Raw genomic sequence first — 26852 nt, 5'->3', positions numbered from 1 at the left:
TATTCTGTATGCTAATTTGCTTAAAATGATAACATTCAAATGAGAAAGACACTGTCCTGAATGAGGATAAAATTGCTTATAAGTGATCATGCTCTGAGATGTATTTTTGCAATGTGGACAAAAATAACTGCACAGACTATACAGACCAACTGAGCCTTTCTGCCATCATTTACTGTTAATATCTGATAGTTCTGAGCCCCATAACTTTGTATATCAGAACAAACCATTGACAAAAAAGCCTTTGCCATCTTTAGCATAACTACACAAAGTACAGTAGATGTAACAAAATAAAAGGACACTATAATAAAATGCACTCAGTATAGCTAAGCAGTTCACTTCTGATTTCATGCTCTACACTTACTTCCAACATAGCAAGGACAGTCGTGCACAAAAATATCAGTACTAAACAGGAAGTAAATTGCTAATCTTAGGGCAAATAAAATGGTGTACATGCTAATGAGCTACATATGGAATTACTTTCAATGCAACAAACTGTGCAAGAGACTAGCACAATGTTTTACATCCCCAATAGTGATGAGACCATTTCATTTCTGGAGGGGAGTGTTTTAACTTTCTATTGACTTCAGTGAAGTCAATGGGAAGTTAAGATTATCAGCCTGTACAGATGCGGTAATCCCAAGTTGGAAGCCTATGGACCCAAGAACCTTTGATTCAAGGTTCCCCAGGTCACATGGCACTCTGAAACAGAGAGACCTTCAGATCAGAAAGCCCCTGAACTACCTGTGCTCCCCCACTTATGACCCAGAAATACTTACCTGAACCCAGGGAAGTCTTGACCTTGTGTCTCTTCTGCTGTCCACCATTCTGAAAATGGCAACAAATCACTGAGCTACCATTTTCTTAAATGGTGGGGAGCAGGAGGGGGCACATAGGTGATACATTCCAAGTGTAGGTAAGTATTGCTGAATCATCATTGACAGAGGATAGGTGGCTGGGGGCTCTCTCTTTGTCAAGGGTGCCTAGGCCTGGGACACTCTGAACTATAAATCCTTCAAAGATGTAAAAAAAAAAAAGCAGTTTTTGATTTTGCTTCTGGTTTGCTGTTTTTCATATCATTTTATTACACTGGAAGTAAATTAGTGCAGAGGTAAGAAAAAAAACTAATGCAAAAAACTAATGCAAAAAATCTAATGCAGTCTAAATACAATGGCTTACAAGTTATCTCAATAGCTTAAAGCAGCAGTACTGGTTGAAATATTTCAAGCTGAAACTAGTAAAAGATCAAAGCTAAACGTTGGCATCTACCTTGTAAGGGTTATGCTGTTTTCTGTATTCCTGTCAAAAAATATGAGCAATTACAATTTGTGCTCCACTGGGCCATGCCACTCTCTTTGCAATGTTGTCATTACACTTAAGGTGGCTGCATTTGGTTTTGACGCTACTGCTACACTGAAAGACTTCATGCATCTACTCACTTACAGATTATACGCAGCACTGTACACATTATATGCAGGTACTTTCTCTGTCCCCACAGAGCTCACAATCTTAAGTTTTGGTACCTGGGGCAATGGAGGGTTAAGTGACTTGCCCAAGGTCACAAGGAGCTGCAGTGGGAATTGAACCCGGTTCCCCAGGATCAAAGTCCACTGCACTATAACCTCTAGGCTACTCCTCTTCAACTTTCAGATTTGTATGAGGCTTGTTTCAATTAAAGCCTTTTATGAAGACTTCTGCTGTGTCATAGAACCTCAAAGTGGTACATATCAAGCAGATAAAAGCCATATTGAGCCTCTAGATCAATGGTTCACAAACCTGCCCTGGTAGTCAGTCTTAGTAACATAGTAATGTTACTATGTTACTAGTAGCACTATAGAAATGATTAGTAGTAGTAGTAGAAAGCTAAAGGCTATATTTCCTTCTATATATTGGCGATAAATTCCAATTGCACTTAATACCACGCTCAAAGATGCAGAAGGTATTTAAGAAGTTTTTGCAAAAAGCAAGAGAAGGGATATAGGTTTATTTCTATTTAATAAAATCGCCTACCTTACCAAGTAATTCAAGGTGATGTAGAATCAAAAATATAATCAGAAAGGAATTCTATCAAAATTTAGGAAAGTAATTCTTATACACAGTAGGATTATTCAGACCAACATGCTATTGGCTGCAGGTTCTCTCAGCTTGACATATCCAAATTTAACCAACTTGCTGACCAGGACCCAGGCCTTACAGACTCTGGAACGCAAGGGTAAAAAGATGAGTATTTAAATTTCTTAAGCATTTGAGGGGAACTTCTGATCAACAGAAAAGTGGGAGATCGTTTCAAAGAAACAAAGCAAAAAAAAAAAAAAACCTCTTTTACTAGTAGATTCCCAATAAGCTCGGGAAGAATCAAATGATGATTATAGAGCAGAGAAATCAAGCTGAGTATAAGGAAGAGTTAGTCTGGCTAAATAATCTGGTACGGAGGGCTTTATGGGTAAGCATGAGAATGATGAACAGAATTCTTTGTTCCATAGGTAACTAATGCAGTATGGACAGCAAGGAAGAAACAGAATCCTTATGTTTAGCATGACAGATTAACCAGTCACAAATCATTTAAATTCAAACTCTGGAATACCAGCACAGATTATGTTACATATGGAAATGCCTTATATTCACAACCATTAACTCTAGCCACAGACTCTTCAGACTCCTCACTCATAGGGAGGCTGTCAACCATATTTATACTCTCCTCATTACATTAGGGTCTATGGAGTTCTAAAAAAAAACTACTTCTACGCAAATGGCCCAGGTGGACGAATAACAGGTTTTTCTCTTAACCGCAGATTCTGATATTTTTACCCTTGGAAAAAGTCCCCACCTTTTTTTGGCAGATGGGAAGCTGTTTTTGTCCACAAATGTTCTCTTTCTTACTTCTGCTTTTTCATGCACCTGGTACAAGGTCCCTCCCTGTTATCTCTGCGGTCAAAATCTATTTTCATCACTCCACACTATCAAACTGAAATCACAGTAAGAAAATGCTCTTTTGAAATCAATCTTCCCTTGGCTTGTATTTCCCAGCAAACCTTAGGCTGGGCAAAGCTCTTCCAGCAGGTCCCAGGCTGGGTAGTAGGCCTCAGGCTTGTACTATATTTATACAGCTCCCCTCTTGCTGTCCCCGCTGAGGGGTAGCATAAAGAAGAGGTTATTACCGTCTATTCCAGAAGGTATTAGACTATCATGTGTGAGGGGAGGTATTGACCTCTGAGATCTTGTGAACCTGTACTGTGCAGAGTGCATGGAAAAACCAGAAGTTATATGCATAGGTGCTAACATATGCATAATGGTGGGGAATATAGTGTTCCCTTTACTTAACCCAATCCGTGGCCTGTTTCTAAGCCCAGATGTAACCCCTCTTGAAACTTTTTCAAATCTGCGGTAAGTCACACAAATATGTCCATCTGTTAAATCTATTACATTAAAGCTATTTCTACAAATCTACAAGTATGATTACATATGATAATGCATAAAAAATATATGATTGCTATTCTCTTGCAATTTCTTTACCATAAGCTGATTAAAATATATATATTTCTGCAAGTATATATACTGGTTACATATCGGTTAGCATCTCTTAATACTCAGCGATCCCATGTGTCCTACTATGTAGCTGCAGGTCTTTCTACTGCTTCTGCTGCATAGCAGTTTGACCCATGCATGGGAGATAATCTGATGTATCTGTCCCAGCAGTTTTGGGTAGGAGATTTTCATACAAGACATATTGTCCTGTAGGCTAAGCTCCTTGGAGCAGGGACTGTCCTTTTAGTTAATCTGTACAGCGCTGCGTAACCCTAGTAGCGCTCTAGAAATATTAAGTAGTAGTAGGCTCTTTCTTGGTGATAGCAGTTTCAATTAAGCGTTCTACTAAATTTCTGACACACGGGATTATACAGAATCCTACAAGCACAAAAATCGCTTTTACCACTATAATGGTGGTAGCTACTGAGATGACAAATGTCTTCCATTTACCAAAGGCTTTATCCATCCAACCTGTCCAAGATGTATCAACCCCAGAGTTGGTGGCAAGTTCCTCAGAAAGTGAATTGAGGCCTTCCAGTGCTCTGGTAATTGATCCATCTGGTGCAGTATTGTTGGGGATAAAGGTGCAACACTGGGTACCTATTTTCTTGCGTACCCCTCCGTCTACGACCAATATTTGATCAAGCACCATTCTGTTCTCAAGTGTCATTCTGCTGGTGGCATCTAACTGGGCTGCTATCCCTTGTACTGCATCTCTGGTGTAATTGACAAATCTCTGCTGGCTGTAATAGATGTAATTTATCCAGTCGACATTTTTGTTAACCGTAGACCACCAGAAGAAAACAGATTCAAATCCAGCAGCTACCTGGTTTCTTGCTTTAAACTCATCTGGAACCCCTCTTGGAACACCAATTGCATCAATATAGACCCGATCATCAAAGGATTCGGCCACTGCCTGTCTCTTTACTCCATGGGAAGAGATGGCATGGGGCAGAATCATGGAAGCAATAACAACTGGAATTACCAGCTTTACCAAGGCACATGTTCCAGTCCAACTTCTGTGGAGGGTAAGGTGGAGAGTGTTGGTTCCACAATACCACCATACATCTGCTCGGGCCTGAGAGAAATCAGTAATATTCAGGTCACGTAAGGAACCTTTGCCAAGAGTGGTGTTGCAGTTGGTCAAGTTACCCAAAAACCTTGAATTTTTAACAGAATGTCTGTCAAGGCACGTGTAGAATACAGTGCTAAGGTCTGGAATCCTAAAAGCTGGGGGTACCCTTAATCGTGGGGGAAGATAAGGGTGATGTTTATCAAGATAAGTGCAGGACTGTCTGATATGTTCCCTACTTTGGAGTAACTCCAGCATACACCAAAAACCATCTGGGTTGTTGAAGAGATCCAAAGGAAAAGCAACCGTTGTAGGTTCTGCTCTTGCATGGGCACAGAAATAACAGTTGGAAATGTTCAAACTAGCAGTGGTATAATGGGCCCATTCAAGCCATAAGTTTGTATCACCAAATCCTGTTTCAAGTTCAATCAAATCTTTAGCATTGGTAACTCCTCTAATTGATAAGGAATTTTGACTTCTGGGGCCTTAGTTGGCATCAGGGGATTGCTCTGCTCAGTTTTAGGAGGAGCAACTATGTGGAAGGTGGCAACAGGATCCCTTCCTGTAGCATCTATTCCAAGTGAATAGATTCTGTAAGTGGCTGATGTTACACCTCTGAATGTGATGGCAACAGGATTGCATTTACTCATTTGACAATTAGGGTTACCCCGTGGTTTCATGATTGAGATACTCTTTACAAGAGGATCTTGGTGGGATGGGTTCCAGTAACCTGCATACCACCATACCATTGACCAACTTCCCTTTATTATTTTTCTTACCCTTGCATCGCACCACGGAGCAGTACAAAGGAATTATAACGTCCTCATTTTTGTTTTCCATTCCTTTCCTAATAATACCTAACATTCTATTTGCTTTCTTCACTGCTGCTGCACGCTAACCAAAGGGTTTCAACGTCGTATCAACAATGATGCCTAGATCTCTTTCCTGGTCAATGACTCATCATGTGAAACCTTGCATTACATAGCTATAATTCGGGCTTCTCTTTCCCATATGCACCACTTTGCACTTGCTCACGTAAAACGTCATCTGCCATTTGGATGCCCAAACTCATAAGGTCTTCTTGCAATTTTTCACAGTCCTCTTGTGATTTTAACAACTTTGAATAAGTGTGTTGTCAGCAAATGTAATTACCTCACTAGTTCCTCCCATCTCTAGGTCATTTATAAATATGCTAAAAAGCAGCGGTCCCAGCACAGACCCCTGGGGAACCACACTATTTACTCTTCTCCATTAAAATACTGACCATTTAACCCTACTCTCTGTTTTCTATCTTTGAACAAGTTTTTAATCCACAATAGAACACTATCTCCTATCCCATGACTCTCCAATTTCCTCTGAAGTCTTTCATGAGGAACTCTGTCAATGTCTTTTAAAATCTTGATACACAACATCAACCGGATCATCTTTATCCACGGCCCTAACCCCTATTGAGCTTTGACAGGCTGATAGCAAGATGGCTGCCATTTTTGTTAACGATGGGATGGCTGCTATTGCCACGAGGCTACCATGTGGTCCCTGACCAAGGGAGTAAGTTAGCCATAAACAGCCCCACGTTCGGGAGCTAGCAGTGAGCTGGCCTTAGTACTACGGATTTAGGGAGCAGTACCCCCTCTTCGCTCCAGAGGTCTCAGACCCTGACTCATCAGCTGTGGAACTGGGCTGGTCTTTTACTGTACAGCTCTCCCTAAAAAGCTACACTACATGAGGCTTCACTTTCCCTGTGTGTGTTTTGTTTTTCACAAATCTATTCTGTTAAACAAGCTAGGGGAATAAAGAGAAGCCAATCACCCATTTTTTTAATCTAAAATTTTCCACAAAGGGCTTTGAGGAGAAACCTAAGACCCCTGTGACGGCAAGGAAACTTTTGTGTAATCTCCTGGCTCCAATGGGGATATGAACCATAGTCCAAACTCTAGAAGCTACCAGCCCACGGACCTAGCCCTGAAGCCACAGGCCATGCTCTATGAGACTGGGGGTCAGGCTCACATTGCTACCTGCTGGACATAGAAAATACTGAAGGATTCCAGCCTGCTCCAGCCCTTATACCGGTAATACCACTGGAAAAGTTCAGTACCTTTACTTCCATCTCCTGGACAGGAAGGGACACAACCAATTGGTCTGAACTGGTTTAGAGAGATAAGGAAGTTAATCTGTCTTTCAGAGAATCTCAAAGCCATTGCTTATTTTGTACATGCCCCTTGGACACCATATGGTGTCCACAAACGAAGGGTTACACTACGATACTGTTCTAAACATTAAAACAAAGGATCATACAATAAGGCAGAATACTTTTGTCGGGAAGTTGTTTCTAATTCTCAGTTTCCACATTCTGTGGAATGTGTCCATTACTATTTTTGAACCAAGTCACGAAAATAGTAACGAACACTTTCCACACAATGTGGAAGCTGAGGAGAATTAGAAACAACTTCCCCACAAAAGTATTCCATTTATTGTACAATCCTTAGTTCTTACACAATTAGATTACTACAATGCCATCAAAGTAGGCTGCAAAGAGCAAAACTTAAAGAGACTCCAAACTGCCCAAAACTTAGCAGCCAGACTCATTTTCAGGAAATCATGATATGAAAGGGCTACCTCACTACTACAAGCACTCCACTGGCTCCCAGTCAAAGGATGTATAATCTTCAAATTCTGCACTACGGTCTGGCTCATAATCCACAGTGAAGCATCTGCATACCTATCAGACAAGATCATACTACCTCTCAAAAACACTTTACAGGAGACGAGAAATTACCTGACCCTTCACTTTCCCACTTGTCACAAGCTCATCTACAAATCTGTTCACTCAGCAAACTTCCCCTACCAAAGCACCAAACAGTGGAATGCCATCCCGAAGTCACTGAGGTCCCTAACACCTTACACCAACTTTTGGAAACACCTCAAGACCTACCTGTTCAAAAGGTTCCTACCCAGAGACAACCAAAACAAATCAAGCTAATTGACTTCCCCTTCCTCTCCCTAAGTCCACCATCTACCCCGCTATCCATAACCAAAACCTTTCCCTAGATCCTCTCCCTTCCTTTACAGCCTCTGAATACACTTTTCTCTATTAACTCTCTAAAAACATAAATCTCTATGTAATTCTCCCTCTCTCTCACCTCACTTAAGCTTAAAGTGTAACTCTCAACCTACCAACCAAACATGTTTGGAAAATGTGGGATATATATACTGCTATAAATAAATAAAATATAGTATACATTAGAGTTCATATTTAAAAATATAGTCAAAATGACCATAAAGGGTTAGATAGACCACTGTACATAAAATTAAAACGCGTATCCAATTTAGCCCAAGAGACTTTATTTATTTTTTGTCATCTACCATATTTAAATTTGTCTGATGGCACCATGACTATAAACCGGTATCTAAATACTAGCTCTTGCATTTTGTACTTTTTAGCTAATTCAAAGACTTCACAGGAACAACTGCAGAATCCTAACCAAGAAAGTAAAGAATTCCTTTTACATACTTTCTTCTTGTAGGCGAGCCATAACTTGGACATCAGTTAAGTCTTGTAGCTTGTATCCCATGGAAATGGAGTCATCAGAGGTACTCAGCTCACTGTCTACAGAGGATTGAGAGCTCAGTGCAGAGTATATGCTCAAATAGCCTTTAAAACAGAAACAAAAATATTACAATCAGATATAAAAAAAATTTAAATGTGTAATACCATATTCATATAAAATTATGATTTACGGTCTGACCAGTACCAATGAAAAGTTATCTAACCCCAACTATTACTACATTAGATCAGCATTTTGTGAGAGAATTCTCTCTTGATGCCGTTCTTTGGGTCTCTCTCTCTCTCAGCGAGAATACAAGCAATTGACCTCTAACCCATTTTTGTCTCATTTATTGTCTTTGTGGAGCAGGCTGAAAGTTAAGTTGAGGGGTTCCCGAGCCCCATCTTCCTTTGCACATATTTCCCAAGAACCTGGCTTTCAGGTGGGCCTTAGACAGGCGACTTTCAATACTTGAGCACATAAGGGATTGATTAGGTTCCATAAGGGATTGATTAGGTTCCGTGATTTCCTGGACAGGGGTGAAATGCATCCGACTGAGGAATTGCATGAGGATTACGAGCTGCCCTCTTCGGATTTTTTCTACCTACAAGTTAAGTATTATCTTTCTAGCAGGGGGTGGTGGAAGGTAGACCCAGATGAGAGTGAACAGTTGGAGAATTTGTGGGCTTCTATGGAGAAAATTAGAAGGGTTATTACTCTTTTCTATCAATTTATTAGAGGGGATGAGTTTTAAGTTTCCATATATGAGGGCATGGGAGGAAGATTTGTGGTGTCTATTAAGTGTGAATGAATGGAAAGCGATATGCCTGGACGTGAAGAAATCTTCCATATGTGTTTTGATTAAAGAAAATGCATTTAAAGTTTTATCTAAATGGTACTACACCCCAGAGCGGATTAAGAAAACGTTTCCTGGGGCTACAGACCTATGTTGGAGATGTGGCAAAGACATTGGCTCTTTTCTCCACATCTGGTAGACATGTGGTCAAATACAAGGGTATTGGCAGGGTATTACTCAGTCAATGGCTACCATTTTGGAGGCTGAGTGCCCCTGAGATCCTAAATGGTGCTTGCTTGAGTGGGGGAATAGAAGAAGATTGAAATGGCAAAAAAAAATTAAGCAACTTTGTTTCGCTGCAGCGAAGACAGTGTTAGCAGCTCATTGGAAGCAGAGTAATGGTCCTACCATTTGGTTGGTGAAAGTTCGCTTGTTGGGGGAACTGGAAAAACTGAAGGATCACCGATTGGGGAGGTCTGATCCTAATGCGGATGAGTGGATTCATCTGGATCGTTTATTGAGTATGGTTTAAAGGGGAAGAGGGGGTTATGGAAAGAGGGGAAGGGGAAGTCTTAACTGTCTAGTACTGAGTTTGGTTTGAAGAGGGATCTTGAAATGATGCCAACTGTTTGATATCTCTGTACTGATGTAACTTTTTTCAAAACCTTAATAAACATTTATTGTAAAAAAAAAAAAAAAAAAAAAGTTATCTAACCCTTCATGCAAATCAAAAAAGTCCATTGTTGAGATCATTAAAATAAATTTGATTAAGCTAAAATACTGCTACTGCAAATTATTCTGGAAAATAAAAGTATGTTTGACAAAGACTTATTTTACATAGGATTATAGTGATTAATTCTAGAATGGGAAATAAAGTCTATGCAAAAAAGGTCAGCTTACTTTGTATTTTGAGCAATGAAAAGAAAACTTTAAGACTTCAAGAACTGCACACTCATTAATATACTGTGGTTATATAATTTTTTGGCATTTATATCTTTGCTTATTTATGTCTGGACCAGTAAAGATCTAACTAAAAAAAATCAGAAATTAAATTAAAAAAGTAAATTTGAAAAATCATTCAAAAACAATATTAACTGTTAGCTTAATCAATTTGTTCTAAAAAGAATGTGAAACAAATTTGTACTGGTAAAATGACCCCACCTCCACCTCTTTTACAAAGCCGCGTTTACTTTGAATGGGCTGTTTTGGCATTACCGCACTGGCAGCCGCTAGCACAGCTTTGTAAGGGGGGGGGGGGGTAAATTTTTAAAAGATGGCTTTACTAAACAAAGTCTCTAACATGACCCTATGCAAATTCTCTCAACATTTGAGTTGTTCATACATTATCACCTATATAAGTACTCATTGTTAAAATTATGAATAGTAACCCAGAAGCATTAGTACCTGTTGTCTGGTTTACTACATTTATGATAAGTCTCGGTGAAGAATCAATTCACAAAGAACATTCAGGCAATGGCATTTATCTGCTGTGTTGATTTCAGATAAGCTGTAAGGCATTCTGTCGGTACGCTGTGCTGTAAATACTGCATGATATAAACTACAAGGACAATATGTTTGTGGTTTTGCAGAGAATGGAAGCGGACAGCATAATGAATTTAATGATTCATGAAGGAACTCGGATTAGTGCAATGTCCAAAATGGATACAAATGATCTGTTGATTTTGCTAAACTTCAGCACCTAAAGAAAACTGACACATCAGTCAGAAGCTAACAAATATAAAATAGAGATAGTATCCATTTGACTCACAATATAGACGAAAAGTTATAATTATAGTAAAAACTTAGGGGGTCCTTTACTAAGTCGTGCTAGCATTTTTAGCGCACACTAATAATTAGGACGTGCTAAAAAACGCTAGCGCGCCTTAGTGAGGGACACCCTTGGAAAACAAATAGGACTTCAATGAATTATGAAACTGAGTATAGTTTGAGCATATGATCTCCTACTACTTGGGTGAATCTCTTCATGAAAGCAGTTAATAAATCCCAAGTAAATACTAGAGAGCTATACCACCTTATTTGTAGAAGCTGACTCAAAAAAAAAATGGTCTGAAGTCTTGGAAAAAAAGATGATCTATAGAGGTAAACTGAAAAAAGTTGCTCTTAAAATTTAGGAATACTTTATAGAATAAGCCTAAATTTCCATGCAGTTTATACAATACCCTGAGTGCCGGTCCACGTGACCAAATTTAGTCTCTGGCAGTTACGCTAATTAAAACCTGGTATAAATGCCGACGCATAAATCATGCTAGACCAGGTGTATTCTATAACCACGCGTACAGATTTTAGAAACGCTGATTCCATGCCAATGGCCATGCCCCCTTTTCAACTATGCAACTTAAAATTTACGCGCAACCATGTTATAGAACACACTTAGTTCTGTGCATAAATTCTAATTTATGCCAATTGGTGTAAATAATTCTTAACTGGTAATTATCAGCGCTCATTGGCTTGTTAATCAATTAGGTTATGCGCATTGTTATGGAATATGCTTTGATTTCCGTGCGGAAATCTCAGCGCAATAAATACAATCCTGGGGATACTGTGTACAGAATTATGCACTGTAGCATTACACACAGAAACGGAAGCACTGCCAGCTAAAATAAATTTCAGTTAGGTTTATATACTCCTTTAATAAGTAATATTAAAATCACATTTTTTAAAAATCAACTGGCAAATGAACATTGAGAAACGTCAAACATTTCAGTTTCATTGTTTCAGATTCTCAGAACACATCTGTCTGCAATAATTGAAATTATTTGCTATTATAACAATGGAACTCTAGGTCAGTGGTTCTCAACATATGAATTCCAATATCACCACAAGGGGTCCACAGGAAGGAAAATAAGTACATGTGGTTCCACATCTGGGGGAACAAGCAGCAGCAGTCCAGGAAAAGAAGCTCCACAAGGGCCAGGATGCCAAAGGCAACTGTAGTAACAGGCTGGAAAATTAGAGGCAACACTGGCCAACATAGGAAAAGAAACCAGCAACAGCTGCAGCAATAAAGGTGATGAGAGAGAAAGGGAAACAGCAGGAAAGACTGGTGGATCCTCAACTTTTGAATTTTGAAAAGGCTGTCCACAAAATCATCCTAATCCGGACAGAGAGAGGCATACACACAATATATGAAAGTTTTTAGTGTGTTCCAGAATGTCCTTAAGTTTAGAAAGTTTCTCCGATAAAGGTTTCCCTGAACAAACCAGAGGAACAAGGTGTGGAGCCACTCTACATTAGCTCTCCAATCTAATTTGGTCAGATATCTATGGTTAGAACAATTTGGGTTTGAAGAATTTGGAAAAAGTTACTGAACCACAATAAAGAGCAAGATGTACCTGTTAGTCTTTGAAACCTTTACCTAGTAGTTCAAAGTTGATGTGTTTCACCCATAGGCTGTGCCAGGGGAAATAAACATGCAACTCCTTGCTTTTTCAACACACAATAAAGCTCTGATTGAGAGTAACACGCAGGTTGCTCCTTACACATGCATAAAATACAAGATGACTCAATCTGCTTAAACTGCACAAACATTTCTGGCCAAATTTATTGGACTAGCCACCACGACAGAGTTCCTGAGCTGTTGGGTAATGTGGATGGTGTCTCAATCTCAGAGTGACCTCCACTAAGAGACTGTAGGATCCACTGGGCTTGTCTCATATTGAGAGGTGCAAAGGGAGTTATACATACTGTTGGAGTCATAAGACTCTGCAATCCCAACATATCCCATGCTGACGTCTACTATTTATCCTCCATAGAAGATCCTTTCTTTCACAAGAATTGCCTTCCCAATATAGATGATGAAATCACGTGGGATTTGTTTTTTTTGGGTTTTTTTTTACCCTGGACCTAAGTTATATTTACCAGTACTTTAGACGCAGAACAAAACATTTAAAGCCTAGTATCAGTAGAAGTGGAGTGAGAGCCAGACAGTAGAAAAATAGAGGAGTCAGTTGGTCAAAGTTTTGATGTACCAACTTCCATAGCCCTGAGGGAAACCTGGCACATCTGCACAAACTGGGGATGCACAAACATGTCTAAGAATTTGTGAATAAGTATGATACTGACACTGGGCTAAAGGGCAGTATGAAGTACTGGAATTGTTTCCTTGTTACAAATCTGAGATACCTACATAGAGAATATCCAAATCACACTAATTAAGATTCCCTCATAATCATGGAGCAGTTAAGACCATTGGGGAGTTCGCTGATATTTGGGCTTGCAGTCAGTATGAAATTGGCTGGTTGCAGCTGGTTCTCTTCTTTGCATTTCTTAATTGGTTCTGCTGGAAGCCCACTTGACTTGGAATATGTGTTTTGCTTCTGGGCTTCTTCCTGGCTGGGCAACTATTTCCCTATACCATATTTCTAACACTGTCACCCTTGTTTCAAGTGGCATGTTTCCTAAGTTTTATTCCTTCGTGGAGACAAACAAAGCAGATCAATCAGTGATATGGTTCAAAACTTTATTTTCTGAGATTCGCCCGACACAGACTGTGTTTCGCCCACAAGGGCTGCGTCAGGGGCTCTACAAAATTGTATTTTATTTGCTTTTGTAGAGCCCCTGACGCAGCCCTTGTGGGCGAAACACAGTCTGTGTCGGGCGAATCTCAGAAAATAAAGTTTTGAACCATATCACTGATTGATCTGCTTTGTTTGTCTCCACGAAGGAATAAAACTTAGGAAACATGCCACTTGAAACAAGGGTGACAGTGTTAGAAATGTGGTATAGGGAAATAGTTGCCCAGCCAGGAAGAAGCCCAGAAGCAAAACACATATTCCAAGTCAAGTGGGCTTCCAGCAGAACCAATTAAGAAATGCAAAGAAGAGAACCAGCTGCAACCAGCCAATTTCATACGTTGGATTTTGCAGATCGCTTGCCATCTTGTTTCTTAAGTTTTATTCCTTGCCTTGATTCCTGGTCTGAAAAAAAATTGTGACTTGTGGTTTTTTTTTATTTTTTTAAATAACAGCGGCTTTGGATGGTAATCAGTCAGGTTTTCTCTACTTGCGTGGTGCTGAGACAGTACTGACTGCAGATTTTCACCATTTGTTGGATAGAGTACTGTGTGGTGGCAGTGATATTGATTAGCAGTATCAAATACAGCACTGATATCCATGCATTTTTACAAGGTTTAGGAGGTGTCAACATTGGTGACAATGTTTTGTAATGGCCTCACTTAAGAAAGAGAGTGAAATACAGCAGGTTAAGGTAAGAAAATGGTATGTGGTTTGCAACACAAGTCATACGAGGAGAGACTTGAGGACCTGAACATGAATATCCTGGAGGAAAAGAGAGACAGGAGTGATGTGATATAGACATTCAAATATTTGAAAGATACAGGTGCGATGGGTGAAGTTTATTTTGATTTGAGGATGGTTTTGCCAGTTATGCTTGCAGCTAAATATTGAAAAAAACTGAACTATTCTGGTTTAGTTACATACATCTAATGCCTGGCCCAGTTACGCCAATGGATAAACTAGGAAAGAATTTAATGTATTAGGCTGCAATTTGGGACTGCATGGACTTATAATTGCAGATGAAGGAGCATATTTCAAAATTATACAAAACTTCCTTACTTATTTATCCCAGATTGATCTGACCTCCGTTATTCAAGTTTTGATACTTCTAACACTGCACTGTTGCAAGGCAGTTCTGTTGGGACACCCACAGAATTATATCTTAACGTTTGTAGTTAGTTCAAAATACAACAGCTTGGTTGATTAATGGTTTAACAAAATTGTATCACATCTCTCCTTACTACTTGCACTACAGTTTCACATTCACTACAATGCTTTGATGCTTACATGAAAGCCTGAGCTCAGTGTGCCCCTGATACTTGCAGACTAGGGTTCAGAAGTATATTCTAGGTGTTCCCAAGATGAAAGTTTACTGATTGTCTTTAGAGTTAAGGAAATTTGGTTGGCCCATCATAAAAACAAGGCATTTTCAGTGAAAGTGCTACAATTGTGGAAATGCTTTCCACATAAACTTCAAAAAATGTATTTTGTCACAAGGTTAAGAATTTAAAAATGTAATTCTTTTGAACTTATGCCCAATGGAGTTGTTGGGGGGGGGGGGGGTAAACTTCTGGAGGGTTAGATCAAGATGTGTTTTATGCAATGTACTATATTTTTGATGTATTTTATATTGATTAGTGTCTAATTTATTGCACACTGCTAAAAGCAGTTTCTAAATATGTATCTTATTTATATTCACAGCAATCACTGTCAGGTCCTACTCTATTTTTGTACATAGAAATACTTCACCGCCTTTCCTTAGATTATCAGAAGGAAATGCTTTAGTGCAAGACGGATTGCTCTCACTTCCAAATGAACTTCCAGGGTCAACCACTGCCCCTGGGTGACCTGGCCAATACATGCCTTTCCCAGGTCCTGAAGATTGCATCAATGGCTACTATCCACTAATTAGAGGGTTCAGGATATGAGCAGAAACATCCCATTGAGCCAACTGTTTCCTAAGGAGAGCAGAACCTCGGATCTGGGAGGCCAACAAGACAACAGGATCCACTGAAGCGAGCTCTTGTTTACAGGACCACCTCCAGTGTTGCTGCCATGAAACCAAGGAGAGTGAGAATCCCAGGCTCATGGGGCAAGTTAAGCACAAAACTCCCTCTTTTGGGCTTGCTGCTGGTCCATGAACTCCAGAGTAAGAAAGGCTGCTCCTTGCCTGGTGTGGAAGCAAATTCCAAGTACTCTAGAATCTTTGAAGGAACTAGCTGACTTGGTGTAGTTCATCACCCAACCTAGGTTTTACAAAAACTATTACTGGTTATTACCATTCTTGAACTTGCCTCTGAATTGGCATGGATCAATCAACTGTCCAGGTAGTCCCCTCCTTACAGAGAAGGACCGTCACCTCAAACATGACCTTGAAGGTGGTTTGGGGCCCCTCAATAGGCTGAAAGGAAAGGCTCTGAACTGAAAGTGCCAGCCCAGAATATAGAACTTTAGATAACCCTTATGGTAATCCCAGCAGCCTCAGTCAAATCCAGAGAAGTCAGAAACTCTCTGGGATGGACCAATAAGATAATGCCACCACAAATGTCTCCACTTGGAAATGCGGAACCCTCGAAGAGGCATTAACTCCTTTTAAATTCATAATGGAATGGAACTTGGACACCAGAAGGAAAATGGAGTAACACGGTCCCATCGCTTCGAAGATCAGGAAACACACTCTTGGTCACAGGGCTCCTCAAATTACGTATGTAAGAAAATATGTCTGCACTTGTGCTACTAAACAAAGATAAGTAAATCTTTATTACTCCCTAATTAAATGCCAGTGTGACTTTTATTTTTTTTCTTCCTCTTTCTTTGTGAGGTGGCTAATTGGTTTATCTTGTTAACATATTGAACTTCATTTGCATAAAAGGAGTCACTGTATGATCCCTTTTGTTCCTTTTATTTTCTCTGTTTTACAGTACTGCGATAGTAGATATAATGGATCACACTGGAATTAAAACATTATAAACAAATGCACAGTGCAGCAAGTTCACATAGAGGGGCATAATCGAACGTCACCGGCCAAATAGATCGCGATCTATATGGTTTAGCCCGGCCAAATGCCTTGGAGTTCGCCGGGTTTGAGATGGCCAGGTTTGTTTTTCAGCGATAATGGAAAAAAATGCCGGCCATCTCCAACCCAGTGAAATCCAAGGCATTTGGTCGTGGGAGGAGCCAGCATTTGTAGCACACTGGTCCCCCTGACATGCCAGGACACCAGCTGGGCACCCTAGGGGTCAGTTCGGTGGACTTCAGAAAAACCTCCCACATGCATAGCTCCCTTACTTTGGGTGCTGAGCCCCCCAACCCCCCCCCCCCCTAAACCCCACTACCCACAAATGTACAACACTACCAAAGCTCTTAGGGGTGAAGGGGGCAACTGCATGTGGGTACAGTGGGTTTTGGAGGGCTTCCATTACCAGCACAAGTGTTACAGGTAGGGGGGGATGGGCCTGGGTCCGCCTGCCTTAAGTGCACTGCGGTACCCACTAAAAGTGCTCCAGGAACCTACATACACGCAGGCCTCTAGGACTTGTTGCTACTGTATAACCTTGGCACACCAGTTGACACCTGAAGACTAATCTCTTTGAAAAAGTCCTTTATTTGAATAAACACGTTTACTCACAGTTAACTGCAGATCAGAGGTTGTGCCCCACTGGCAAAGAGTCTCCCTGGTACTGAGATGAGCAGTAAGTCAGAGCTGGCAGAATGGTGTACAATGCCCTCTTTCAGCAACATTCAAGGTAATAACATTCTCTAACGTGGGTAACACATGAAAGGGATCTAAAAGTGGCTTACAAAAATGGCCACTACCTCATGGACTACCGGAAAAAAACAGGGCACACTCTGACCCAGTTAGCAGGGGGGAAAAGCACCATAGGAGTAGAGCCCAGTACCCTACACCCACCACAATGCACTGCTGATGTGACTCTGCAGGACACCTTACAGAAAAGGTGTCACACTCACCCGAGAACCACATCGCAACCAGGGAAAGGCTGTCGGAGGATACAACACATTCTGCTGTCATGGAGGTGGGTACAGCATTTGAGGCTGGCATACAGGCTGGCAAAAAAGGTTTTTAGTTTTATTGTTTTAGTATGGGAGGGGGTTGGTGACCACTGGGGGAGTATGGGGAGGTCACCCCCCATTCCCTCCAGTGGTCATCTGGTCATTTGGGGCACCTTTTTGAGCCTTGGTCATGAAAATAAAAGGACCATGTAAACCCAGCAATATACTGCTTATCGCTGATTTTTTTCCCATTATCGCCGAAAGCCACCCATCTGGTAGCCACACCCATGCCCACCCATGTCCCGCTTTCGCTTCGCCGCCGACATGCCCCTTTGAACTTTGGCCGGCGACTGGAAAGCGGCGATGTTGCCAAAAAAGCTGCATTCGATTATACCGTTTTGGTCGCTTTTCCGAGATCGCCGGCCATCTCCCGATTTATGTCGGAAAATGGCCGGCGATCACTTTCGAAAATGAGCTGGATGGCTACAAAGTAGCTTGGGTAAACTGATCATGGTCAAGAGAAAATTTTCTACCTGTTAGGTTTAATGTTCTACTACAAACCAAAGAGTGCGCACCAGTGAGAAAATAGACACAAAGAAGAGGGTCACAAAAGTTACATCATGATCTTCTACTCCAATTAGGATCTCTAGTTAAGCTTGCCACATTTTTTCCAACAAAAATATTCTCTAGCCTCACTGTTTCCTGCTACTCCCATTGGGATTCCAGTTCAGTCACAGCATATATGATGAGCAATTTTCCAAAACTCACTCAGCAGCAGTGGTTTTGAGAAAAATAGGTAGCAGCTTTTGGACCGGGCGAGTTTTGCATTGAGAATTCAACACAAAATCATTAAAATATCATGGACTTAGTAAGTATTAACAAAGGAATAAGCTACAGGAAAGGAATGTTACAGTAAATGAATCTAGCCTTGATGAACAAAATGAATTGCATAACTCAAAACTGACAAAAAAATGAACCGAGTTTTGGAAAAGTGCTCTTGATATATCTGTATACATTTCATACAAAAACTACGTTAATTTGAACAGTTTGTTATTCTGAAAATCAGAACCACTTGTGACTCAAGTGAACACAGCTGTAAATCTCGCTGTTGGGTGTAGCATAGGGCCAGCCTTGTGGATTCAATTCACTGGACTGACTGAGACTAGATCTGATGTATATGTAGTGCAGGAGGGAGGCTTCTAGTTACTGTGCAGTATTTATTGGCCAATTGTGCTAGGTTCCAGCAAGAAGGAAAATAAAAAAAGTGCCCAGAAATGGATGAAAGCAACCGACTGTACTTCTAAAGCCAACTACACATGCAGGACAGGTGATTATTACAATACATACATGCTGTTATTTACTCTTATATTTTGAAACCATTGCCAAGTAAGAAAAATAAACTTCTGATATAGGCAAAGAAGGACTAACCATGGAATTCTACTTGCCAATGAAGGCTTTGTACAATGGGATTTTTACTCACTCTACCATGCAATGTGCCACTAATTAACACAACAGAGCGTTTGCTGCATCTTCCTGTCAATATTACGTACACAATTTATTTGTCACACCACATTATTTAGCATGCCGTACCTGAGCTGCCACAGGTTAGTGACTGTTTGTTAGTTGATTTGAGGTACCCGGGAGAGTTTAGTGCATTGCTACAGGAGCTTGTTTCAGTATTCGGATTATGTACACTTGTTGATGCCAGAGGACTGCAATACAATGTTTTCCACCTACTGGCTAGGATAAAAAGAGCAAAAATATAAAACAAAACGTATTGTGTTTAGATTTATTTCTTAAAAAAAAAAGAAAAAGATGTCATTTGTGGCCAACGTACAGTAGTTAATCTTATCAAGTGTCGTCGGTAAAACTATAAAGAAGTCACTATAAATACATAACAGGACACTGGAATTCCATTTGTGTTTGCTTTCTGACTTTCAGATCAAAATTAAGGATATCTAAACTCTTCCTAAAATAAAATTGAAAAAAAATGTTCCATAGATAACAGATTATGAACAGGTGGGGTATAAATAAAGGACACACTTGTGAGAAATCAAAATTGCAACCTTAAGGCTTTAAGGATAACAAAGGGAATGATGTGGTTTTATAAAATAAACTCTCAGGAGCAGCCACAATAATGCACAAACGCCCATGCATAAATTTACACCTGCTCTTAAAATGGGTGTAAATTTGCGAATCTACATCACAACTGTTCCCCATCTCAACCTAAGCATAAACTGCATGGAAGTAGATGCGTGTGCATATATTTTATTTAGTTATTTAATTTCTTATGCATTGACTGTAAGCCCAAAAGCTATCAAACCATGCAATTTTATAAAAGTCCTTTTTCACACATAAAACATGCTTTACACATGGAAAATGCTTTATAAAATTACCACCTGAATATTTAAAGAACCCAACACAGCTTTTATACTGAAGTTCAAATAGCTACAACTGAACAGGCAAGATGTTACCTATACTACTAATGTGCCTAGCTGAACTCAAATTTGAAATGGCTCAAACTGCTATGTAAGCTAATACGTCTTTATAATCAAAAACCTTTTTTATAATAATTCAACACATAAGGTAGACAAACAGAAAAACATTATGGGAGTAAATAAATAAGGAGCCACTTAGTTGTAAGCAGCACGATGGAACGTAAAATGGCGATATTCCAGTCATTTATGCATTTAAGTTGCTTCATAGAATCCTGACTAGCAGAAAATTATGGCGCAGTTTGCCGGCGGGCATGTGCATGGGCAGAGCACACAGTTGCACATGTAAATTAAAGAATAATATAATTTACACAGGTTCTAGTGCATAAGCTCTAGGATTGCTGTTAAGTGCTCATGTCTTAGACCTAAGCCCACTTTTGGGCACTTGCACTAACATTTTATAAAGAAAATAGAACTGGTGACATTTAGTCATACTTATTAATTACCTTTTGCATCAGTCTATGTAACTGGGATGTATCCCCTTCTTACCATCAAATAGAGATAAAGAAACTGGTATACGTGCTGAAGCTCTGTGTAAAAGTCCAGTATGCCTCTGTCAAAGCAGCAGAAAATCTCACACACACCACACCCATGCACCATCTAATCATTGCAGCACAAATTTTTCCTTAACCTGCTTTCTTTCTTTTTTTTCCTAACATAAATAAATACCTCTAGAAAGCAGCAGCAGTCCATGAGTCCCTTGAAGTCTTTCAGGATGTGTTGCAGACTGGTACAGAAGGACTAAAAGAAAGGATGCAGATGAGAGCTGACAGTTGAATCTTGTAGAGGTTCAGTGTCAAACTCCATCCTGCAGGAAGCTGAGCATCTCTGGATTTGGGTTTTCAATGGAGAGAAGCACTTCTGGCAACAACCCTCAAAAACTATTCAGTCCTGCACGTAAGCCAAAGTAATGAGACGACTTGCAGGCCCTTGAACAAAGTGAGTACGATGGCAGGTGAAATTCACTGCAATAGTGAAGGACATTTCTAATTTATCGGTTAAATGTGAAAATTTGGAGAACTGCACCTAATAAACTTTCCTGGTGGAGGTCATGGAGACAAGGGCTGTGTCAGAATTTAAGTGTGGGGAAGGCATGCGAGATCTCGTAGGAAAAGGAGGAGTTAGTGGTTACTGTGGATGAGCTATTTGGCCCTTATCTGCCATCATGTTTCTATAAAGAAAAGAAGGCACCTATGCTTCTTTACAAAATGCTAGCCTAAGTGGCCAAAAAAGTGCCTTTAAGACAATGGATCCCAAACTAGGTGCCATCTTATAAAAATAACCCTAGTGACTAACTTCAGTTTTTAAAAATACTGTACAAGTCTGAAAAAGCTAGCATATAACCACAGACTTCATAGTAATGTTGTCCAATTAGTATGTATTTTTTTTTTTTTTTAAGTACAAATGCAAAATACAAATTTAAATCACTTCATTCTGGATTAAGATCAGGTAGAGAGAAAGATTCACAGAAAGGATCAGGAAATGATTCACAGAACTACCTTTAGTTAAGACTGAAAGAATCTCATTTAAACTAGGTAAAATTATACTTTTTTTATTGGAATAACAGTACTTAAACCAGACAAACTTTTTTTTTTTGTATATAACTAATCTATATATTGAAACCTACACCCAGGAGTGCTGAGCTTCTCCTTGGACTTGCAAGGAGTGCCAGGACCAAAGTGATCATCATTTTGGGGATCAGGAGATATACTCCTGGTTGTGGGGCTCCCCAATTGATTATTTTTGTTAAGACGATGTCTGCATTTGTGCTACTAAAGATAAATACATTTATTACCTCCATAATTCACTGTGCATTTCTGAGCTTTATTTTTTCTCTCTCTCCAAAGTAACTAAATGGGATGTTTAAGGATATCATTGAAGTTTCTTTTCTCTATAGAGAACTTAATGTTTTGCAGGTGTTACCCTCTGAATGGATATGATTGTGTTTGATTGTATGTTTCTTTTTTGGTTTTTTTTGGTTATTGATTTTTAAAATTATGTATGTACCTCTGTAACCCGCTTTTGATAAAGCGGGATATAACATTTTAAATAAATTTTGATCAATATACCCTTGCTATTGCTAGAGTGATTCTTTTGTCATGTTTTCTTTTCTTCTTTCTTACAGATCATCCCTTAAGTAACTGGCAGAAAATGTCAAACAGTGAAGAGGAGTATTAAATTCCTCTTACCAGCAGTAGCTTCGGAGGCTTAAATGGATCGACTAACAGTGATTGACAGTGGGAAAAGTATATACTTTGATACTGTTCAAAGGAGAGGTGTTTGTGACTAAAACCCCATTAAAACGGGAACCAGGTCCTTCTTTTCGCCCCTTCTTTGGGAATGCCTGAGCTCTGTGGAATGGGTACGATTGCTGACAGGTTCCAAGGGCATTCCAGTTCAAAGAACCAAGAAAAGGTAAGAGATTATGCTAACAAAGATCATACTAGCCACTAGCCCAGAGAGAGAACATGGGCACCTATAGAAGAAGTGCCTTTTTTACCCTACGTGCAAGAAAGCGGAGTTTACAGGAGAGAATGCATGATCCAAGAAGTCTGTCTCTTACAGACCGGACTTCCAATCCAATGGATGTTGGAAAGAAATCATACATAAGGTGTCAAGAATGTCTGCCTGTATGGGGCAAGATAACGGTTTGAAAATTTAAAGTAACGGGACCAAATTTAATAAGAAAAACTGAGCCTGCTCAGACCCAGAAGGGGGAATAGAAGGGTTGATTCCAGGGAAATAAAATTATCTTCAAAAATGGCCCAATATCTTTCTATGGGAGAAGCAATTCTATCTTATGCAGTACAGAAAGATGGATACACTGAAAACATAGCAGTTAGGGAACTGTTGCTTTCAAAAAGTACATCACCTCTATTCTCTACTTTCCTGGTCATAAACCCACATCCACCTACAAACAAGACAGAGACCTTAACGCACGCACACAGGGACTGGAAATAATTCCATAACCTTACTATGTCTGTGGTCATCCCCCACCCCAACTGGGCTGGCTCTTGGTGATTCAGATGTGCATTTCATTTTTTGTTAAAATGATGTGGTCGCTGTGTCAGTCCACTTTTAAAGGTAATAAACGGAAAAATAAAACAAAACATAGAAAAGAAAATAAGATGATACTTTTTTAGTGGAATAACAATACTTTTCTATTAGCTTTTGAAGGTAACCCTTTTCAGATCAGAAATAAGCAAATGTTGACAAATATCGGTATATATTTTGTTATAAATTCTACTATGAAACCAAGGGCCCTGTTTACTAAGGTGTGTTAAGTGTTTTTAGCGTGCTTACATTTAGCGGTCATGTCAGGTGTCTTTTTAATTGGCTTTCTACAATAAAGGGTTTTTGTTTTTTTTAAATCTCCCTTCATCATGTCTGCTTCTTTGAATTCCATTTTACTAGGACTAGCAAACCCAGAGGAAAGGTTTCATTCCCACTGCAGCTCCTTGTTACCCTTGGCAACTCAATTAATCCTCCACTGCCCCAGATACAAAAACTTAGAAAATGAGCCCACTAGGGACACAGAAAATATCTGTATGTAATATGTAAACTGTACTATGGAAAGGCGGTATATCAAAAGTCTAATAAGGTGGAAGGCCTTATCAGTATTTGAACTGCGGAAAGTTCCAGAGATTTGAAGAATCTGGATATTAAAGACAGAGAACAAGCACCTTTTGCCACTTGATCTAGAGCATTCCAATCAACAGGCTGGGTATTTGTCATAGTAATTAAAATGGGAGCTTCAAGGCTGACATCTCAGAACATAATGCTGAACCGAAGGCAAAACCTTATATTAAACTGTGCTAGGAACTCCAAGGGTAGGCTACACTTTAGGAATTTAGCAACCAGCAGAGAACTCTGTAGGACTTCATGCGAGCCCGAGGCCATGAGACTAAATTCATGGATGTTGCCATTGATTCCAGCACTTGCATCTAGCCCTATGACTGGAGGCACCATGTAGTAAAGAAGCAACTGGAAGTAGAATTAAATTACAATAGTCCCTGATCTTGAATTGGGGGAGGGGGGGAGGGCAGACAAAAAAACTTTAGTGACTTTGTGATGATTCTCTCAACTAAGAGGCACAGGCCTCAAAAGGAAAACTAACCTGCCCTAGAAAAGACTGATCAAGAGACAGCCAAGAGACGGAAATAAGTATAGTACTCAAGGTGCCATCTCTTTCTTCAGTGTCTTATAGAATACCAGCTAAAAAAACAAATATATATCTCAAAATGAATGCACTACAAATCCTTCCTGTGAATAAAAAGTGCAACCAGGAGCAGTTGCCCAAGCCCAAAGAGAATAAGCCAGTCAACTGAAAAGAAATGCAACGGATCAAACTAAAACAAGTGAAGGGCATTTTTTGACAAAAGACATTGATTTATGTTTTTTTCCAGTGAAAGCTATCATTCACACGTTATAACTTTATTACATGGGGAATGAAGGACAGCTAAGCAAGTCTCTGGTTCAACCAATGTACTTTATTCTTCAAACGTATTTAAAGACTCGACAAAGCAAATCTCTTGACAAACCTCCAGGCAGATCCATTGTATCAGCTAATGGCTCCGTTCTTGAGACTTTATCCATCTTTGTTGATTTCTTCCTACGTCCACTTGTTCCTTTGATCCCATCGTACATTAGAGATACCACCCACATGATAAACATACTAGAGCAATATCATGGAGATCCAGACTACCTTGTTACCTTAGATATAGAATCGCTATACACAAATATACCCCAACTCAAAGAATTGATCATTGTAGAAAAAGCATTATAAGGCCACACTTCATACAGATGCATACCCAATCACCTTATTCTCACGTGCACTACCATATCACTCATAAGAAACTACTTTTAGTTCCAGAACACATACTACCAACAAGCAAGAGGTACTGTTATGGGCGTAAGCATAGCACCTTATTTAGCAAACCTATATATTGCCGACTTTAAAAAATAGATTCCTCCTCGATCACCCATATAACATCAAAATATACAAAAGATATATCGACAACATTTTCATTCTGTTGCAAGGAACTAGTGATTTATTATAAGAATTGGCCTTTTGGCTCAACACCCAGGACTGCAACTTGAAATTCAAGATGAACTATGACAACAATACTATTCCCTTTTTGGATCTCTCCATTTCTAAACATAACGAATTCAGTTAACCATATATAGGAAGCCTACAGACAAACGCTTTTCTCCACTACACCAGTGAACATAACAAAAGTCTCAAGAAGAATTTGCCTTTATCACAATTTCTTGTACTCCGGAGAATTTGTTCCAATTTCGAGGACTTCCACACACAGTCGAGCACTATAGCACAGAGATTTTTTTTCAACGAGGATACCCAACAACCAATATTGCCAGCTTTTAGAACCAAGACCTAACAAGGATAAACCAGACATTGTTTGCACTCTCAGGTATTCATTTCTCGACAATAAAATCCAGAAAATCTTCAGGGGTCATTGGCATATCCTCAAAAACCATCAGTGCTTTAAGGACAAACGCCTGACTATGGCATATTCAAGAGGCAAAAATCTCAAGGAAATTCTTGTGCTCTCCATGCTTCCTGAAACGACAACCAAACCATCTGAAATATATCATGGACACCGAAAATGTGGCAAATGCAGCGTTTGCAAGCACGTCTGGGACACGTCCGTATTCATCCATCCGACCACACAAAAAACATACTGTTTGAAACACACTTCCAGCTGTAATACATCTAATGTTATTTACATCATTCTATGTCCCTACAAGCTTCTGTATATTGGCAAAACCACCTGTATGATCAAAACGCGCATAATTGAACACCGTAGCTGCATCAACAGGAATATTCAATCAGCTACACTAGTAAGCCATTGGCACAGTATTCCGCATACTAATTGATGACTTAAAATTCTTGGTGTTCAGAGCCTTTCAACCACATTGGCGCAGAAATAATGTCACAGATTTACTCCTACATAAAGAACAACGTCTCATCTACCAATTCAGTACAGTTGTAACCGTCGGTCTTAACTAGAAAATTGATTTCCGTCCATTTCTTTAATCTTACATTGTTTATAGATCATCATGGCTATCATTATACGATATGATGTTTCACTATAATATGATATTTTAATCAGATTTTACTGCGACTCTATTTCTTTTCATCTGCTTTTTAATAGATTGCCATTCATTTTAGTATTATTCATATGCAAATTAGGGAACCATCACAAAATACTCTATAGTATAACATTCTCTTTTCATGCAGTGTTTTTACCCATTATTACATCATATTTTATCGTATAATATTGGTCCTTTACAGGTCCCCATTATTTTTATTGCCACTGTTTATGTTTTTTTCCATCTGCTTTTTAATTACTTTAACTCAGATTGCCATTCATTTTTGTATTATTCATATGCAATTCAGGGCACCATCATAAAATACTCTATTGTATAACATTCTCTTTTCATGCAGTGTTTTTACCCATGTATGCCAAATTTGGCATCATTACACCATGTTACCTGTGTAAGTTCCCCCTTTTTTCATTTTTTGCGATTTCTTTTTCTATTTCCTTTTCCTGCACATTGTTGAGAATTCCCCTGCGAACCCACTCTGTTCTACTTCACTAGGGTTGTCCACATCATTGGTATTGTCAGTCCTGCTCTTTCAGACATGCGCGTCATTTTGGTGCCTTTTAGCCTTTATATACCGGCTTTCCAATGTAGCTCCTCTTTTTTTCCGCAACAAGGCAGGATCTTTTGCCTTGCGACACTGGTGAGCCTTCACTTTCTGCTCTCTTTTGAGACGTTTCCTACCCTTCCTTGCTGTTGTCATTTTCTTGTGTCTAGCGCTGGTATTTCAGTAATCATCTCCTCTGTTCG

The 26852-nt window shown here is 39.5% G+C and overlaps 1 protein-coding gene across 2 annotated transcripts in view; it reads right to left on the bottom strand.

Annotated features, from left to right (window-relative positions):
- LOC115474815 (SLAIN motif-containing protein-like) overlaps positions 1 to 26852 on the bottom strand; it is a 70580-nt gene that overhangs the window by 28897 nt on the left and 14831 nt on the right. The window contains exons 4-5 of one of the 2 annotated variants that reach the window (XM_030210482.1): positions 19072 to 19221; positions 8106 to 8246 (exon numbers count right to left, since the gene is read on the bottom strand). In XM_030210482.1, the coding sequence (XP_030066342.1) occupies positions 8106 to 8246; positions 19072 to 19221 (291 nt within the window). The remainder of the gene's footprint in view (positions 1 to 8105; positions 8247 to 19071; positions 19222 to 26852) is intronic. The other variant, XM_030210483.1, reaches the window with a different exon arrangement.

The sequence above is a fragment of the Microcaecilia unicolor genome, chromosome 7 (genome assembly GCF_901765095.1).
Source record: "Microcaecilia unicolor chromosome 7, aMicUni1.1, whole genome shotgun sequence".
Taxonomy (NCBI): domain Eukaryota; kingdom Metazoa; phylum Chordata; class Amphibia; order Gymnophiona; family Siphonopidae; genus Microcaecilia; species Microcaecilia unicolor.
Note: the sequence above shows the minus strand (reverse complement) of the source record. Positions and strands in the feature narration are given on the sequence as shown.